Source organism: Fulmarus glacialis, unplaced genomic scaffold (genome assembly GCF_000690835.1).
Source record: "Fulmarus glacialis isolate BGI_N327 unplaced genomic scaffold, ASM69083v1 scaffold33346, whole genome shotgun sequence".
Taxonomy (NCBI): domain Eukaryota; kingdom Metazoa; phylum Chordata; class Aves; order Procellariiformes; family Procellariidae; genus Fulmarus; species Fulmarus glacialis.
In genome coordinates, this window is record NW_009218028.1 from 24,361 (window position 1) to 43,692 (window position 19,332).

The following is a 19,332-nucleotide window of genomic DNA, read 5'->3' on the forward strand; positions in this document are numbered from 1 at the left end:
GGGGCACTGAGTGAGAGTTAGTAAGTATGACTTTTGCCAATATCAGGGTATCACTGAGTTATTAGGATTGGGCAAATTATCAGAAACCAGTTCCTCCCCTACCTTCCTCTCCCCAAACTTTTTTGAGGCTTTGCCTTTGCCCCCACAAAAGATTCATAAAGTAAATACGCCAATGATCTAGTCAAGATACAGTAGTAATAGATAAGATACTTTTACATTTGTCACATCACCATCCACAGCAGTGTAATTGCATTACTGCTACACTACCGGGAACACTATGTACAAATCAGGTTACCTCTGTTCCAGAAAATCTGAATTCAAGGTGAAACATACGAAGAGGTCAGTTACAATGGAGAGAGAAAAAGAAGTCTGCCTTCCAAGAAAACAGTGGGAAAGGTTGAATTATTGGACAAACTAGATACCATAAGGGAAAATAGCTGCTCTCTAACCATATATATGAGTATAAAACTGGGGATGAATAAGTGAAGGCTGAAAATTACTTTTATGTTAAAGAATGGAGCCTTCAAGAACAAGCTTCTAATAAGACAGTGAAGACATAAAACCTAGTTAGCTCCAAATTGTAATTCAATAAGCTTACGAACAGATTTAAAGATACTGTAGCTATTGCCAATAAATGATGGGTTTATAAGGTACTTCAGTCCTTGTTGTGCTGCATTTTTGTTGTTCTTTATATACTGTTTCAGATTACATCAGTGGCTTTTTAGTCCAAAAGTGCTCCTTTTTTCATATGTAGTAGTATCTGAACAGATCAGTGCTACATCTCAATTACTTGTATCTAACAGCAGGAAGAAAAAAAAAAAAAAACAAACCAAACAACCCCCTAAAATAACTTTCCCCCAGAACCATTTTATGTGACAATATGAGTAAAACTGGTCATCCAGAAAAGTCCACTTACTCAGTCTTGGAAAGATACAGTTACATCATTCTCATCTCATCCAAACACTAAATGGTAATATCCCTCTTGAAGTAACAGCACATCGAATTCAAATTTTTCTTTACATTGTAGGTCAACCCTGAACTTTCTGGATTTGGACGTTTGACTTCAGAAAGACTCCTGTAAGTAGTACTCTTACGTAAACAAGAAATTCTTCTAACTATTTTCTATATAGCATTCACTGGTTTTCCACTGAATTATCAACAATTATGACAAAACTGAAGTAAGATTTCAAGTAAGTTAACATGGAATTTCGCAATACATTTGCAGGCAGGCATCAGAGGTAAAGACCTCCCCCTCCTCTCAGTCTAGTTTATTCAAATCCGTGCAGCTCATGAAAAAGCAGGAAAACAGAAAAAAATAAATCAGAACATCACTAACCTCTACCTGAAACAGTATTGTCTTTTGCTCAGTTCACAGGACACTGAACATCTACGCAGTGCATTGTTTGTTACTCTTCAGAGCCTCCAGAAGAATGAGGCACATGTTCTCCTTGTACTCATCAGCAAGTGATCAGAAACATTGAGTCACTAGGACAAGGTCACATCAGCCATGGAAACACACTAAGAGCCCCATTGATGCTGTCTTTTCAGTACACAAGCTATAGGATGTTATTCTGTTTAGCATACAATTTTCCTGATTAGTCAACTTTTTTTTTTTACCAGATCTTCACACTGTATAATTTTAAAAAGCTTGAAGCTGTTAAAATACTAAAAATGGGGTATGTTAAAGCCTTAAAGGGAAAAATAATTAAATCACAAAGATAAGCTGAACTTACAGTTTGTGATGTCAGGAGGGGCATAACTGTCATTCATGAACATGCTGGTGGGTTTTGCAACTTTCAGATAAACAAAGTCAGATGTGTTTTTTAAGGCAGTCACTGCTTCTTCATGAGTAACTTCTTCTAAGCAAACACTGTTCACCTAAAGATAAGAAAATAAACAAATTCTCAATATAGAAAAAATGTACATTTTCATAAGATAATCACTAAAAGCTGTTGGAGCACTCTGGCATTTAGAGTTTTTATTAGGATTCATGTGCCACAGACAAAATTGGTTATATAAAAGTTATATAAAAGATGCTTTGTAGTGCTGTGAAATATAAGAAAGACAAGTCTTTCCTCAGACATTATAATGGGACAACATATTCTCACAAGAGGTCAAAAGTAGGGCTCAAACCTGGAGAAGATCCCAAAATGACTGACTGATTTATATGCCAAGTAACAAGAACTAGTTTAACTTCACAGGCAACAGATTTTTTGAACTATTGCTATTAAGGTGAAAACACTAGCACTTCAGTTTAAAAAAAATTAAAAGCCTTAGTAAATTGAGTTGCTGAACCTCTCTTCCATATTTTGAAGAGGGAAGTAACTTCTGCAGATAATTCCAGGCAACATGGGAAATAAGGCTTGTACTGCAGTGAACCTGACGGACCAAAGACACCTTCCTCTGATTGCTTAACTTTATATACCGTGTAAAAACAATTGAGCCTTGTCAATTCTGTTACTTGTGGGGGGGAAACACTCTACTGCTTAAATGTATTCTTTCCATCTGTATTTTCTAAGAGTTTCCTAAAAGTTTTCCAAATGCCTCTTACTGATTTTTTTTTTTTTTTTTTAAAAACATTTAAACTCCTACCACTCCTGATGACTGAAAAGACATTTTCCAGTGCATTGGTAACTGCAGTACAACCTAAACACATAGACATATCGTTACGTTCTGCAAAATATGGGAGCTTATCTCTACATTAGTGACTGAAGCTTTGACTAAGTGAAATTCAGCTAATCAGAAGATATTATAGATGACATTTTACTCACTTCTTTCCTAACTTAATGAACCGAGGGAATGATTACAGCTACAATAAATTAGGACATTATATTTACTCTATCCAATAGCATATTGCATATGCTCCTTGCATCCCCAAAATACTATCTGATATTAATCCAAAGCTACTTTATTTAATTTTGTAAGGCAAATTTTTTTAATGGATAAAGTAATACTGGACAAAGTAATCTGTTTGTAAAAAGTTTGAAACTCCTAATAAAAATTGCTTAAAACCTTCCATATATTTTAAGATATAAGCAAGTTAGCATGAAATTTTCTTGTACAGGTGACAAATTATAACTCTGGAAAGCAGTTCACCATTAAAAGGAAGCTTTCCAGGGCCCTTACGTTGTGGGGAAGTCCTATAATCAAAACACTTCCTATGATGCAGATTTTAAAACTTAAAACCATCAAATATTAACAGCATTGTCATCAAGCAGCTGGATCCTTGGGTTTCTGAATTTGCATGGCATATGAAGATGTATATTTATTGTGCAGCTAATAGTAAACATAATATATTCTCTCCCTTTTTTCCTCCCAATTCTCATGTGAGGACTTGCTCATGTCTTGAGCTATTTTCACAGAACTATCCATTGTAACACCAAGATCTCATTCCTAATACTTCCAAAAAAGCAGGATTCTTTAGATAAAGGGATAATGCCAGGATTCTTTATCTTTAAGTAGCTTCAGTTTTCCCAGCTTTGTATTTGTAAGTGACAAACTTACCCAAAAAGTCCTTTTACAGATGGAAAGCTCTGCACTAAACATTTAGAGTCAGTTTCTTACTGTTTGAAGAGCAATAGAACACACATTCTGCTGTCACGCTCTTACTGAAGCAAGTACCACATGGTAGACATAAGAGGGTGGAGCAATTACACCTTACAAGAGTTGAGTTTACAATTCAGAAATTCATTCAGAAATTCCTGGCTCTGGCTCTTGTTTTTCTAGCTGGACAACAAGATTTCCGGATGGAATTGAAGAAAGTTGAAAGTTATTTCTACTTTACGCACAGAAAATTCAAAGTTGAAGTATTTTAAGTTGAAAAAAAAAAGCCAAAAAATTCAAAAGCGTTACAAACACTGAAATCCAATATAAGCAGCAGTTTCACTACAGGCTGGCCAGCCACCAGTACATGGAGTTCCTTTCCATTCTTCTTTTTTGAGAAGAGAAACAATCCCATTGTATGCTGGTTTACATTCCTGTCAGTCAGATCCCAGAAAAATAATAGCAGGCATCAGAAATAAACAGGCTGATTAATACGAGTTTTGCATGAAACATTGTGCTGAGGAACAGATTTCAGATTTCCTGATGAGATAGTGTTGAACACTGCAGCTTTAATTTTTATCATTGATTTCTTAGCAATATCAATTTTTTTACCGATTTCCATGAAATAACATTCCACCGGCAGACAGCTTAACTACAAAGTGAATCATGCCCTTACTGGGCCTAAAAGTGAATGACCATAAAAAAAAAAGATGCAGCTCTTACAGCTAAAAGTTTGTCTCCAATCTGAAGTTTGCCATCTTTATGTGCTGCCCCGCCTTCAATGATTTTGGTTACATAGATGCTGTTGTCTCCAGGTATATGCTGATTTCCTACACCACCAGCAATACTGAAACCAAGACCTGCTTGAAGATAAAGTCATTACTCAAGAGACGTTTTAGCATTCATTAGATTCAAATTATTATATAAATAATAATGCTATCTGTATCACCTATACACATACATATAAAAATATTAGGCTCTGATTGAGGCAATACTGGATGCTTTTCCAAGTGAACTCCATAATTTTCCAGAAAGTTCTGGAAAAGACGTAACATTTACAGAAGTTCTGAAAATCAAAAGCTAAATCATTTACTTCATGCCTTGTGAAAGATGCACACAGCACAGCTGTAGCATCACCACTGATATTTAAAGAACTGTTGTCCAATATTTCCCCATATAGAAACAAAATAATACTTTCTCTAAATGTTTTTTAATCTCTCAAAGATCTTTCTAGGTAATTCAATGAAATATTTTACTCCCATTTGTAATGTACTTACAAATTACTAAATACTCTCAGAAACACATTTTTATCATTTGAAAGAAAAATACGCATTCTACAAGAATAGTTTCAAGACACAGGGATGAAAATTCAGAAGCATTTGAGATGCCACTATCTTATTTTTCATTATTCTGCATTTCCTAGAACTTCATATGCAAGGTACTATTTTATTTTGAAAAATAAACACAGAAATATATCGTCAACTATCTTCTTGTGAAACAGAAGTTTTATACTTCCTACATACCTTTAGGACCTTTTACAAGTTTGATTTCCACTATTTTTTCTGTGACTGGTTTTCTTCTTTTGACATACAATCGTACAATTGATCCAGCTTCTTTCAATGCTTCGACTGCTTTGCTGTGTGTCACATCACGAACATCCACCTCATTTACTCGTAGAATACAATCGTTAACCCTAGAGACAGCAACATTCATGCTCAGCCGTTGTGTTATAGCAGAGCAGACACGTTAGGAGCCTAATATTTTATCTACAATATACTAACATACATGTTAACACATTAAGATACATAGAATTTTGCTTCAAAATTACATTGATTCAAGACAATGCTCTAAAATTAATTATTAGCGCTTAAAAATAAAACAAGAATCACTAGAAAACATTAAAAGGGAATATTTTGTTCACAGCCGAAGAGGACACTGTCTTATACGTGTTTCATTTAAACAGTATTTTGAACAGAGCTTCGTACAAACTACCTTTTGTTTAGGGCTATAAGAAATAATTTAAAAATTCAGAAAACTAGGAGGCACACAATGAGAACATGCCAGTTTTAAGCCAAGTCAACCTCCATTCCTAAAAAGCTGTTTAAGTGCTGGCCTTCCACTCCATTTAACATGTTGCTGTAGTAACACTGAGCTCTCATTACACTAAGTACAATGCCTGACCCATCCGTCACCATGTTCTGCCAGATGTACCTCTGACAATGGCCAACAAGCTAAAATGAAGCCTTGAAATAAGCTTATTAGGACTAAAAACCATAAGGCATCAGGCATTTGCACCAAAAATGATAGGGCAAATTCTTGACAGCACAAGAAGAAAAAAAGCTGGTCCTACAATCGGATGTGGTTTTCTGCCACAAAGTGATTCAGGAGTATACTTAAAGACTGTTATGGATTAGAAAAATAATTCATTAATGCAGTTTGTTATTAACTTCTAACAGTACTCTTCAAAGGAAGTTGCAAATATCACTTGCTACCATCTAATAACATGCCAACATTTCCTCACTAGGAGTTAAGTAGTAGTATCAGTCCACAATTAAATAAGTAAATGGGGTATACTGAAGAAGGAGTACCCTATTAATTTAAACAAAAAATATGGCTTCTGAAAATGCGTCGTATCTTTGAAAGATTAAGACACAGAATTATACCAAGCATAAAAGAGGGTTTTTATTAAGCTCAACTATCTTACAGATCAGAAAATCTGCACATGGATAACCAAGAGTTACCTATCCTACTTGCCTAAGCTTTTCTTTTATATATTGAATTAAGGACTATAGAACATATGGCGTAACCAGTTTATACACCGAATAGAAAAGATAAAGTTCACTTAATTTCACTTAACTGCAGATTTTATTGGCTGGAAAAAAAAAATTGGTCCACTCAAACATTTTTCATTATTTACAAAATTTTTCTGTAAGAAAAACTTATTTAAAAGGTAATGTAGCATGATAAAACTACTAAAAGTAACAGAAAGTGTTCTATCCACTGTTTGAAAATATAATAAGAAACATTTAGCAATCCAACACAGAAAGTCATCATACCGTAATCTTCCATCCTGTGCAGCTGCACCCCCGGCTATAATTTTTGTAATGAAAATACTTGAATCATCCCCAATATGTGGGTTGTCTGTACCACCTGCAATGCTAAAGCCAAGTCCTGAATTTCCCTAAAGGTAGAGGGGAAAAAAAATTACACATTTCTTCTTTGGGGAAAAGATATTCTAGTACATCTATTTAATTCAAATAGATAAAACCAAATCTATATATTTTTCACTGATAAAAAAATATTAAAAGACACTTTAAGCAGTATACTACATATAACCATATGTAAGATGTAATTATACTTATTTTCATAGGAGAACATAAGTCATTGTGTAACTGTAAGAGAGACAGTTCCAACCTCACAGCTTTCTTATTGAAGTGAACTTGATAAACTAGATAAAAACTTCCCTCTCTAGTGAGTTAGATCTTTGAGATTATTCATAGGGATATTTGCTCCTCATTAAGTTATTAGTGACAAATTACTTTTTCCCAGAGAAGCCCCCATGTAATTTGTGTCACATATGTAATATATCCTCACAGATGCAGAGACTCAGACTGATATTTTCTCTTCAAAGGTTGCCTGCCCTTACTATCAACTGCAAGACCTCTTCACCCTCTCAGTAACAGGAACTGCAGAGGTATCAAATACAACCATTTCTTTCTCTCTTTTTGTTAATAGTGCAGCTCAAGAAAAGAGAACTGAGAGAAATCTCTACATTGTAAACCTAACAAATGCATATGACAAGGTGTCACTTGTAATCTCAACTGGAAGCCTGAATCTCAATATAAAACTTAATGGTATAAATGAAAACCTATCATAAATGGCAATATAGGAAATGAAATCATAGTTTGTATTATTACTCTCTACAAGCCTAGATAATGCCATTAAATGCAGTATATGTCAGGGAGATCCTTCCCCCATTTTACTATTAATGGTCAAGGATATTAATAAAAACTTCTATTCCTGCTCCAGCAACTGGGTGTATTTTTTTTCTTTAGGTTAAATAATCTACCTAAAGAAAAAAAGAAAAAAGCATTAAGGATTGCCATTTAGCAATATCAAGAGGTTAATTTTTCCATAATAAAGTATCATAAATCCCATTTAAAGCAGAGTACAGAAAGACATTTAGCATGTTACCCTTTCAAGAGTAATTTCTTCATACTCATAATCTGCATCTGTGCCATTGACCTATAAAAAAAGAAGAGTGAGACTTACAGAGAATTTTACACTATACACAACACAGTTTGCTCGACTGGTGGTTCACTCCCATCAAATCTCAACTGATTCACACTGACCACTGAGCTCAGAGGGGATGTGTGATTTTCACACTGTTCTGTACATGAATCAGACACACTTTTTCTATGGTTTTAAAAGTTAAGATTTCAGAAAGCAGACTGTTCTACACAGATACTGTAAGAGCAGAGGCCCTCTGCTTCTAACTGCCAGGAAAAAAAATGCTCTTGAGATCCCCAGTTGTTCTTCAGGACAAATAGCAAGTTGAAACTGTCCTTAGTAGTTTGTTCAGTGGAAAAGATACTGTAGTTTTAACACATATTTCTCCATTAAAAAGGGAAAAGGTCTTGACCTTCTGAATACATGAAACCATATCTATTACTACACCAACACCAAAGAAGCCACTGTGATCAAGAAGTTTTTATGTTAGCTTAGTCCTTGAGCTATTATCTACAAGAATGACAACATGTGCTAATTGAACCAGTCATCTAGTATTACAGTACCTGGGAAATGGTTCATGATGACCGATCAGTATGTGGCTTTTTTTTTTTTTTTTTTTAGATAAATAACAAGGACAATTAATCATTTCCCTATTCATGACCATTAGGCAAAATAAAGCAAATCCTAATATTGCAACAAGCAGTCTCTTGTTTATTTCTATGTACAAAACTCTGTAATCCAATTTTAAAATATTATCTAGATAAACAGGAGCAAACAAGAATGTCCATTATTTTTATCTTTTGCTTTAACTCAGTTCTATATTCTATTTTTTTTTTTTTTTTAAATTTACCTTTGAATTGATTTTATCTAACAAACTAAACATTAGCAGAGACAGAAGGAAGGGTATGTCAAATGATAAAAATCACTGTCCTATTCTACCTTTTGCAAGTTTTGAAGTGATCTCAGATCTACTAAGCCAAGCTTTATTTGCAGGGACTTCCCCTGGATGAAGGAAGTTCTATACAAATGTTGCAACTACGCCACAACAGAAATCCAGCAATCTTTTTTGAATGTGAAAACCTATTAGTAGTTCAGCAGAATTTGGTCAGAGCCTTTTGGCTTTACTGAAGTTAATTTTGCTAGTACAGTTAATCTTTTCATGTGCCACCAACTTGAGTTTTGTTTGTATTTCCTTGGGCTTTTACAAAGAATAAAAAAATATGCTGCTTGGTGTTTTTTTCCAACCCAGTTTGAAGTTCTAAGAAAGAGTACTTCCTCAGCAGCTTTATGATTCAGATAACGAGAGCTGTGTTCTTGACCATTTGTTCCTTGATGACCTTCTAGATTCATATTTTGCTTTTTTCTCCTTTCAATAGAAAAAGCTTTAATAGTTAATGTTTTTGTAGATTCATGAGGCAGTTACCTCACAAGTATGATTTTACATTACTTATCGCTTAACAATTCCATTAGCTACTTGGGAACCTAGAAGGATATTCCTTTACTCAACTTCCTATGCTTACAGAGTAGGTTAGATTACAGATAGTTAGGGGCTTATTTGTTTTACATTCACTGCAAACTGATAATTTAGATAGCTTATAATTTTGAGTGCCAGTTTGTTCTTGATCGGGTTTTGGCTGGGATAGAGTTAACTTTCTTTCTGGTGGCTGGGGGGGTGCTGTGTTTTGGGTTTGGTAAGAGAGTAGCATTGATAGCCCATTGGTGTTTTGGTTGTTGCTGGGTGGTGCTTGCACCAGGGACTTTTTGGCTTCCCATGCTCTGCCAGGTGCACAGGGGAGGAGCATAGCCAGGGCGGTTGACCCAGCTGGCCAATGGGGTATTCCATACCATGTGATGTGGGGGGGGGGGCTCTTGCGGTTCAGGACACGCGGGGCATCGGTCAGCGGGTGGTGAGCAATTGCATTGTGTATCTATGTTTGTTCTATTGTTGTTGTTGTTATCATTGTTATTATTACTGTTCTGCTGCGGTTTATTTCCATTATTAAACTGGTTTTGTCTCAACCCATGAGTTTTCCTAGTTGTGCCCTCCCAATTCTCTCCCCCATCCCACCGGGGCGGGGAGGGGAGGGGGGAGGATGAGCAAGCAGCTGGGTGGTGTTTAGTTGCTGGCTGGGGTTAAACCACAATAGTCCTGTTAATGCTATTTTCTCTTCTTATTTCTAACTATCTACTGTCCTCCATGTGCCTCTATCACTTGGGGCCTTCTGAAATGTGAATATGTATTTATTAATCACTTTTCTTCTTGGTTTAGTTTGTGTGTGCAGGGAGACACCTCACCTTCAGTATGCTTTTCTAAGCTGTATCTGTGTCACATCAATAAAAGGGCCACACACTGCAGACTACTGGTGTGATCTTTTAGTCAGAGGCATCATTATTACACTTGGGACTCATTTATGAGCCAATTTTGTCACTGTACTAATCTTTTGTCTTCTGCTTAAACTGTTAATTCACACTTTTGTCTGTCATGAGTTATTACAGCTCCTTTCTAGCAACGTTGCTAAGTTATGAATGATTTTGACAAGTACAAGATTTTCTCTTTACATGCTAATACCAGTACTTAGAATAAACACAATATAAAGCAACTAGCACAGGCATTGACACCGCTCAGGAAAACAACAAGCAAGTGGGATATAAGTAACTGTAGGAGGAACGTACAGAAGGAAAATTCAGACCTGAAACCTATACCAAACTTACATACCTTCCAAAGCCTCTGAAGTCTCTATCTGGCAGTGGTATTCCTATCACAAAACACACACTGCCAAACACAAATTTTAGCCTCCACATAACTACACTTATTACCTTAATGTTTGAAACAGAATCAACCCATTTTTATGAACACTTAGAGCACTAAAAACTTAAGTATACCCACTGCATTAAGAAGTGTTTTTATGAGAAGTGCAATGGAAATGGCACATTAAATATTAAAAGCATCTGACTGCACAGTTGGAGAAAAAACACTCAACGAACCTCAACCAACTGTGTTTTGCACTGTCACACACTGGTACTCACAGAGAACCTTCCACCTGCAATCTGTAACTTTTTTTTTTCCATGAAACAGCTATTTAAGGACTTCAAATAACCATCAGGACAGCTGACAAAATCAAGCACCATCAGAGAGGTAAAATAGGTTTTATTAAACAGTAGAAACAGACCTAAACAACTACATACTCAACCAACTGTGTTTTGCACTGTCACACACTGGTACTCACAGAGAACCTTCCACCTGCAATCTGTAACTTTTTTTTTTCCATGAAACAGCTATTTAAGGACTTCAAATAACCATCAGGACAGCTGACAAAATCAAGCACCATCAGAGAGGTAAAATAGGTTTTATTAAACAGTAGAAACAGACCTAAACAACTACATACATAAAACATTATCTAAAGTTATAATTGAAAGCAAGTGCAGGCTTACGTATGTTGGAGTCTCCAAAGAATCTGTATTCACCAGCACTGGAGGGGGATTTGCCTTTAACAAAAGAATAAAAAAAAAAAATTATACTGCATAAGAGAAAGCAATACTAATGATAATTATACAACATTTAATTTGCTGTGTTTCTCAAAGTTCTGTTAAAAGGTAGCCTCAGCTTGAGAATCTCAAAAATTCACCTTCTGAAACACTTTTTTCCACCCTGAACAAAGTGCTTTCATGCCATGAAACCACACTCTTCAAGAACTCTGAGCTCATATTTTATATACAAGTTCTGTCATTTATTATCTTGTTTTTCGAAAGAAAAACTGAGTCATGCTATCATTTGACATGATGTCAGTTACCCTAGAACTTGTGATATGACATTCAAAAGTTGCTTTAGCAGCCAATATCTTAAAACCAAATTTTGGTGGATTTGATTCCTCTTTCTTCCTACCAGGAACACTTTTTTATTCTTTCCCTCTTCAACCTGCAAAATGGAAACTTACAGAGATGCAAACTTATGGAAGAAAGGATCTACAAATCTGAAAGCAAATCCACAGCAGACATTCATCTACCGCACAGCAGCATGTGCTTCCATCAGAAAATTGTTATGGATTCACAAGCCATAAGCAGTCAGAGATTATTGCTATAGAAATATGAAATAGTATAGCATTCTTGCTAGCCAGGAATTGGTAGAATAAGCTAATACTTTTACCCTCTGATGTTCCTGAGAATTTTTCTGCGAAAAATGTGGTTTCAACTGAAAAAAAATCCATACAGACTGGTGACATTTATCTGAAATACTTCCAAATAGATTTCCTATTTTTGCATCAATTATCTGCCTTTAAAATAGGTAGCATCTAGTCTGCTCTAAGAACAAAAACCAAAAAAACAAAACAAAACAAAAAAAAGCATGCACATATATTCCAGACTCCAAATACTCTTGATTTATTAAGTTCAATGGGACCTACAAACTCAATGGCACAAAACAAAGTTAATCTCCTATTGCTTTAATGAAGCTGAGATTTTTTTATATGTATAAAAATCCACTATCTTTGAAATTAAGACATTCTTTATCTTTTTTTTTTTTAATCTCTTATATGTGTGTGTGGAAATAAATTTAGGGACAGTTTAACCTGCAAGAGAAGCTAGTATTAAACTCATTCAAAGATAAATTTAAGACCTACAAAAAAATGACAATTACATTAACCTATTAATATTCTGCATTTTAGTTTCATTACCATGACAACAACATACTTATGAAGAATTAATTATTTTTAAAAGCCCCCAAAAGCTAGGAAGTGATGACTCAGATGTTCCTTACAAAAGACTGAGATGAATAATCTACTAGACAGGAGTCATCAATTTGCTGTCAGGTTGCTGTGTCAGAAATTAGGCCTGTATCATTTAATAACTACAAAAATCAGATGGTATATACGCAAGTTAATAGAGGAGACTATTAAAGAAGGGAAACAAAAAGGATGACACACATGACTCCAAGATGCCATCAAACACCTTTCTCACCCAGCAATTCTCTCAGTAGAAGCATGGGCAAACTTTATGCAGTACAGAAATCAAGTACTAGTTGCTAGTACCACGATAAAAATCTCTGCCAGAACAATGTTACCCCTCTCAACCATTTTCCGCCATTAAATTAAATTCCAATTTCTGCTTCTTATTCAAGAGCAAGTTCTATTAAAATAAGATTAAATTAAAAATGAGATCCTGTACTAAAAACACCAGTCAATTAAATTATGCATCACCAATCCTGTAAGAGCTTTACAATTAACATGATTTTAAGAAAAAACAAAACAATACATTGTATTAAAAAGAACCTGACTGAATATGAGGCATTAGGAGTCTAATCTCCACTGGAGATCTACAAGAGAACAGCATACATACATTTATTTTGGATTTGTGTATCAACTATGAAAAGATTTTTAATTTATAAATAGAAAACAAAACAAGTTCAGTCACGTTCTTTACATTTCACTCGATTTTGGAATTCATTTTTACTTAATATTAGGATTCTGTAATATCCAAGTATATTCAACAAAAGCTGGTTTCCCATGAATCTTTTTCTTGAGGCTGACAAGTGTTCTTCTTTTAATGTCTTAAAAAAAAAAAAAAAGAGGAAGACTAGCTAGAAGCAAATTGCTATTAGTAGGTGAGGTTTCTACGTGAACAGTAAGTTTTTGACACAAACTAGCCAACAGATGCAGAACACCTTCCGTAATTCCTAACACTCCTTCTGCATTTATCTGAATTCTCCATCAAGAAGCAATAATTTACCATCATTTCCAAGCAGGAAGGGGAAAAGCTTTGTGCCAGGCATTCCAAAGGTATGCCTGGACACTACAAAGACACAGAGCAACATCTAACTGAACACATCAAATGTTTTTGGAAGAAAGACCTGGTATTTCAGTCTGTTATGCAAGAGTTCTCCAAATTACCTAACACTTTCAAACATCTGTGCCAGGCCTTGTTCAAATATTTAAAAGCCATTTGACAAGTTTGTTTACAAGCAGACTAAGGGCTTGCCTAAGGGGTAAAGTGACTAACAAAATACAGATGTACCTATTGCGCAAAAACGCATCTGCCAAATCCAAAGCTGATAATAACTTTCTGTAGTATTTTCTAATTGCTTAGAATCGCGTATGATGCAGAATTATATAACCTAACTCCTGCAGACATTTATATGCACTCAGAAGACAGAGGCATGGAGCACTCAACTCTTACTCTTCTGCTTGTAATCCAGTATCATCAGTGGACATTAACACTGTCACAGCAATGGCAGTCAAAGAAAATATAAATACATACAGCACTAATTATTTTACTTTAAATTAAGTTCAGCCTACTGGCAATTCCCTAAAAGTAAATGCTACTGGAAACTCAGTTATCTTTATCCACCAAGACTGACAGCAGAAGTCCACCGGTTGTACTGTTTGCCTCAAATCCTGATGTGGGCAGAATCCCTCTGTAAGAAGGACATAGTTCTGAAACTAATCAATCTGCCTGTTGGGAAAAGCACAGCTGACAGATTCATGTAAACATACATCCACTAGAAATTGCATTATGGAACAGCCAACTGTAGAAACTTTTGATAATTATTGGATTGTGTAAAGTTTAACAATGTAGCAGAGATAAAAAAGATTACCACCTGTTGCAAGTTTAGCCACGTAGCTTGAAAGCAGACCTTAAGGAAAAAAATACTGACATGTATACCACAAAAATATCCCAGTAATATTCTGGATAGCTTAATTCCCTTTTAAAGTTAATAAATATCTGTCACCAAACAATTCTAAAAAGTGACCCATCTTTTCAGAAGGCATGCACCCATTGTTTGAGATTTTTGCACTGAAAGTTACAGTAAAGTTACAAAAAATAAAAGCAGAATGCCATTCAATATGAAAAAATATAACTGCTACCTATCCTAAATTATTCCATAGCTTGCCATGCTGTGGTCACATATTCCAAGTTATATGCAAGATATTAATGTTAAGTCTTGTTTACTGCTTTCCCTTGTCTTGACAGGGTTTATTTTTTTTTCTGTGTTGATATTATGTGACTTAAAGGATGAAAGACCAGAAGGGAAGCACATTCTATGAGTCAAATATGTTAGGAATAGAGGTAAAAAACCCCCCAAACCCTTTTGTATTCTAAATGCGCCCAAGCACACTAATACCAACAAACGGCTGGAGAACAGAAGAAATGTCATGCAAGTGCAAAATCCATGAAAGACATATATTAAGTATTTGTATATGAGATTTTCATATTTTTCAATTTTCAATAAATAAATAAATCAAGCAATAACACTTTAGTAAGGGTGAAACGGCTCTAAAATTATTATGAGAACACAAAATATCCTATTGCTTCTTTCTGTTCTTTTGGGTTTTTTTTCTTTACCTGTTTCACAGCTTACTAATATACTTTCATATGAAAATACAGATATTTTAAATGGACTAAAAGCTCCTATAAAACAAACAAAAATTAGGATGAAACTTCAGTGTACTACTAATTCAGCTATTTCACAGTTCATCTCAAACCTGTGTGTAAGAGTACCAAAACGTGAATTTAAACAAAGCAATGAAATAAATTGAATAAATAAAAGTTGAACAAATTTAACAAAAAAAAAGAATAAAAACCTGTGGTATAGTGGATGGGATGACAGTGGCCTCAGCAGGGACTGGTGGGACAGGGATCACGGGGACAATGGGAGAAGAGGAAGGAACAGCTTCTGTGGGCTAAAAATCACCAACAAAACGTCAAAAATAATGAAAACTAGAAAAACATTTTAAAACAAACAAGATTCAAACTTAACAGCTTAAAAAAATAATTCTGAAATAGCATATGGATTTGGAGACTATAACCACAACTGAAGACAAACAACCACCTTTAACCATGCTGTGTATGGCAGTGCATCCCCAGCAACATGCTAATGTCAGAGAATCCAAAGTAGTAAGACATATTCACACTGCTTATTCATACCAAGTTACTCACCTTGCAGTAGAGTAATAAGACTTTGAGGTCCAACAGAAAACCTGTTCATGTCAATGGACAGACTCAGGCTTTTTGTGGGCTGGTTTCACAACAGAAGCCCTTCACCATTATACAACAGTGTGCAAAAGCAGGGAAATAGTGGCTAAAGTTGATAGCACTGAACAAAGTTAATATTCCTTTTTGATAAAGGGGAAAAACCAGAAGTACATTGAGGTTTCTAAGCTGTGCAAAAATCAAAGAAAATCTTTTAGTCAAAGATCCAAAACCAGATTCAATCTACCTCTCAAAGATTTTCATACTCAAAGGTTTACCATGCACCTTCAGACTAGTAGAATTTTGGTCTTAGAAATTTTCATTAAAATATTAACCAGGAAAGCTACTGACACTTAAGCTGGAAGGGAACAAGATAGCAATAGCATTTTGAGCAAAACATTGACTCAAACCATTTTGACATGTTAACATACTGGTTGTCAACAAGCTGTCAGCATAAACTACTGGCAACTATCATCAAAATTACAAGCTGAACAGCAGATCAAGCTCTTGAAACTTAGTTGTTCCAAGACATTCTTGTGATCTTTAAATATAAAGACGCATTATGACAAAAGAAAATACTAAATCCTGAAAATGAACCAAAACCCCAGAACATAGAAGTATTAAACATATTTTAAAAGTTTGAGATATTTTAAAACACAAAGCAACATACACCAATAGCGTACACCAAATTAAATGGTAAAAGCAAATATTAAAGAAACCTGAAATAGCCCAAGAGTAGCAACCCTTATTAAATGTACATACGGTATTTCTCCACTTTTTTTTTCAGCTCAGAGTCAATCTACCCAAAATGAACAGCTGGTGAAAAATGTTGCAGTTATTGAAAGATGTAAGAACAAGATATACTTGATATCTTGAAAGATCATTACTATTGCCATTTAAACATCCTTACATCTGTCGACAATAGCACAATCTTTCAAGTATTAAAAAAAAGAGGGTGGGGGAGAATCTAAATTGGTCTAGAACAATGGTAATAAAGATGCAGAAAGTGCTCAGTGCAACAAACCTCCAGTTACTGGAAGAATGATGCAACCTTTAGAGGACAGATGAAATTAAATAGCTTGAGCAATCACTCAGCCCTACGTATGTAAAAAATAAGCCACCCCTTCAAGTCTGCCTCGTTCCAGAGTAAGCAGCTTCCCATGTATGCGCACAGTAAAAAAATCCTGTTAACCAAGATTTCAGATATACACATATTATATATCAAAATATAACACAACATTAAGGCTGACAAGCTAACTGTTAGCAAGTCAGAAAAACTCCAGCTTTACAGTTACAACTCCTGCAATAAGAGAAGGTTAAAAACAAACAGATAGATACTGACCACACTCCCCTGCCCTTTGACTTAGCAAAATAACTGACACAGTCATAGTTGATTTCCTTATGGACCAAACAATCTGCACCCCTCTCTCTGCACCAAACGGCAGCTTTATTTTCCTGCTTCCTTCCTTTTCTCAATTCTTAACTCCCTTCTCTCTCTGGGCTTCTCACTCCCAAATGCTTCAAGAACCCTTCCAACCAGTTCAAATTTTTATCCTTATTGTTTTAAAACTGACATTGTTCAAAGTCCTTTAATTCTTTCAGGTTCCAGTCTCAGAAGCTGTTAGTGCTGTCATTACATTTTCCGTTTGTGCTGATGGTTTAGTATCCACTGACTCTTAAACGCTGCTCCCTGCTCCTCCAAGCATCCTGGCATGTTCCTATTGAGTCTCCTCCACTACCGTGAGCGTGAGGAAGGAGGTGACAACACTGGCAACCACTTTCAAAGGATGTGCAAATCCAAACGAAGGTAAGACTGTCTTCACTTAAACGTTTCATGGAATACAGTGAATTGATGTAGGCACAATGGCTACCACAAGGAAGGACAATGCAAGAAATTAAAAGATTTCTAACCATCAGTGCAAGAAGACCTAGAACATCATTATAACAGAAGAATGCTAATTTTATTTTAGTATGGCACATAATCAGTCTGAAAATTACTATATGATACAGGTATCTGTGAGAGCAGCTGAATAGACTCCGATAATTCAGGGTATCACTTTCAATGCTCTGCTTCCCAGGAATTTTCAAGAAACATTTGTAATTTTTAGGAATTCTCCAAATTAACACGCTAAAGTATTCTGAAAAACAAAAGCTTATCCTCTAACTATAAATAAATACGTCTCTGACCACAACATTTAATAATTCTGATTTAAATGGACACAAACTTTATTTAAACTACAAAGAAAGCAACAGGCCAATTAAAAAACCTGTTTTGAATATATATGAACTATAGCACACAAGTATGGTAGGCTATTATATATAGAAATGCATGACTTGAACAGTAACTCACTTTAACAGAGTCTGTCAGCCTAAATGAATGTGCTAACACCTACAGTGAAAAGCCATTCTGTTACAACAGTACAATACATCTCAAGTAATTCTTTTCTAAAGTGTAAGGACAGACTTTCTAACATTTATAAACAAAAATAATAATTTAATTTTAAGTGGTATGTTTAAAAAAGCAAAGATAATAATACCTTTTAAGTGATCAACTAAAAGGAGTGCCTCCAAACCTAACACTAAGTCCAGATGTTGTGAAAAGGAAGAATACACCCATTTTCTCACGTTTAACCAACACACACAATAACTGCTTCTGTGAGGAAATACCAACTAACCTGGAATTATCAAAGCACCATACACATCCCGAAGCAGATCAACTAAACCAGCAAATTCCATAATGCTGCTATTTGTAAAGCACTAAAAGACGTATTTTGGAGAACAAAAATCAAGTAAACCAGACTGTCCTCACTTTCAAGAAATTACTATAAAAAACCTACACTGTATACAGTTCAACAATCTTAAGGGAAAACACTGAGCAGAAGTATTTCTTTGCCAGCCCAATTTCAATTATTACTACTTTGATTTCTAGGGACAAAATACAAAAGAAAATTAAGTAACATTAAGTCTCTAGAAATAGTAGGGATAAAACTACAGTAAGAAAAAGCGTGACATACTTTCTACGGTTTGCACCAAAAGTGCACATCTATAAAAACCTAGTGCAATACATACCTTTTCTAAAGAACAGTTAGAACATGAGCCATCAGACACCCAACCACTAGCAGCTTTTACTTTTGCTGTGCTTTTTGTAGGACTCTTTTTTACACTGTCGCGTAGGTTTATGAATTTTCCTCTGTGTTTGGAAGACACAGGCAACGTGGATGAACTAAAAGATGTACGAATGCTCATTGCCCGCTGCTGATGCCGGAAAGGCTGCTTTGGCTGCATATGAAGATTTTGATGTATTTCCATTCTTGGGCTCCTTGTTAAATCAGTGAGCTTGAGTGTTTCCATTTCACCGTCATTTGTGGCACCACAGTATTTGTAGTCATAACAGTGAGTAGTCATGAAACAAGCAACACAAACAGTCCTTTTTGCAAAAAAATGGAGGGAAAATAAACCAAAATATTGCTTCCTGAGAAAGCTCAAAATATGATTGTTTTCTAGATTATGCTCATAGGAAGAAACACTAAATGCTGTTTTAGCTAGCACTGCATGTTGTCTCACTCTATTTAAAGAGCGCCATTGAACCACCACACA

At 35.2% G+C, this 19,332-nt stretch overlaps 1 protein-coding gene across 1 annotated transcript in view; it reads right to left on the bottom strand.

Annotated features, from left to right (window-relative positions):
- Positions 1 to 19,086, bottom strand: part of LOC104071153 (disks large homolog 1-like) — a gene marked incomplete at its 3' end in the record, with an annotated part of 40,765 nt that extends 21,679 nt beyond the window's left edge. Inside the window, exons 1-8 of the mRNA XM_009579911.1 lie at positions 18,805 to 19,086; positions 15,348 to 15,446; positions 11,206 to 11,259; positions 7,738 to 7,788; positions 6,600 to 6,724; positions 5,067 to 5,236; positions 4,267 to 4,403; positions 1,734 to 1,878 (exon numbers count right to left, since the gene is read on the bottom strand). Of these exons, the coding sequence (XP_009578206.1) occupies positions 1,734 to 1,878; positions 4,267 to 4,403; positions 5,067 to 5,236; positions 6,600 to 6,724; positions 7,738 to 7,788; positions 11,206 to 11,259; positions 15,348 to 15,446; positions 18,805 to 19,086 (1,063 nt within the window). The remainder of the gene's footprint in view (positions 1 to 1,733; positions 1,879 to 4,266; positions 4,404 to 5,066; positions 5,237 to 6,599; positions 6,725 to 7,737; positions 7,789 to 11,205; positions 11,260 to 15,347; positions 15,447 to 18,804) is intronic.
- Positions 19,087 to 19,332: the final 246 nt, after the last annotated feature.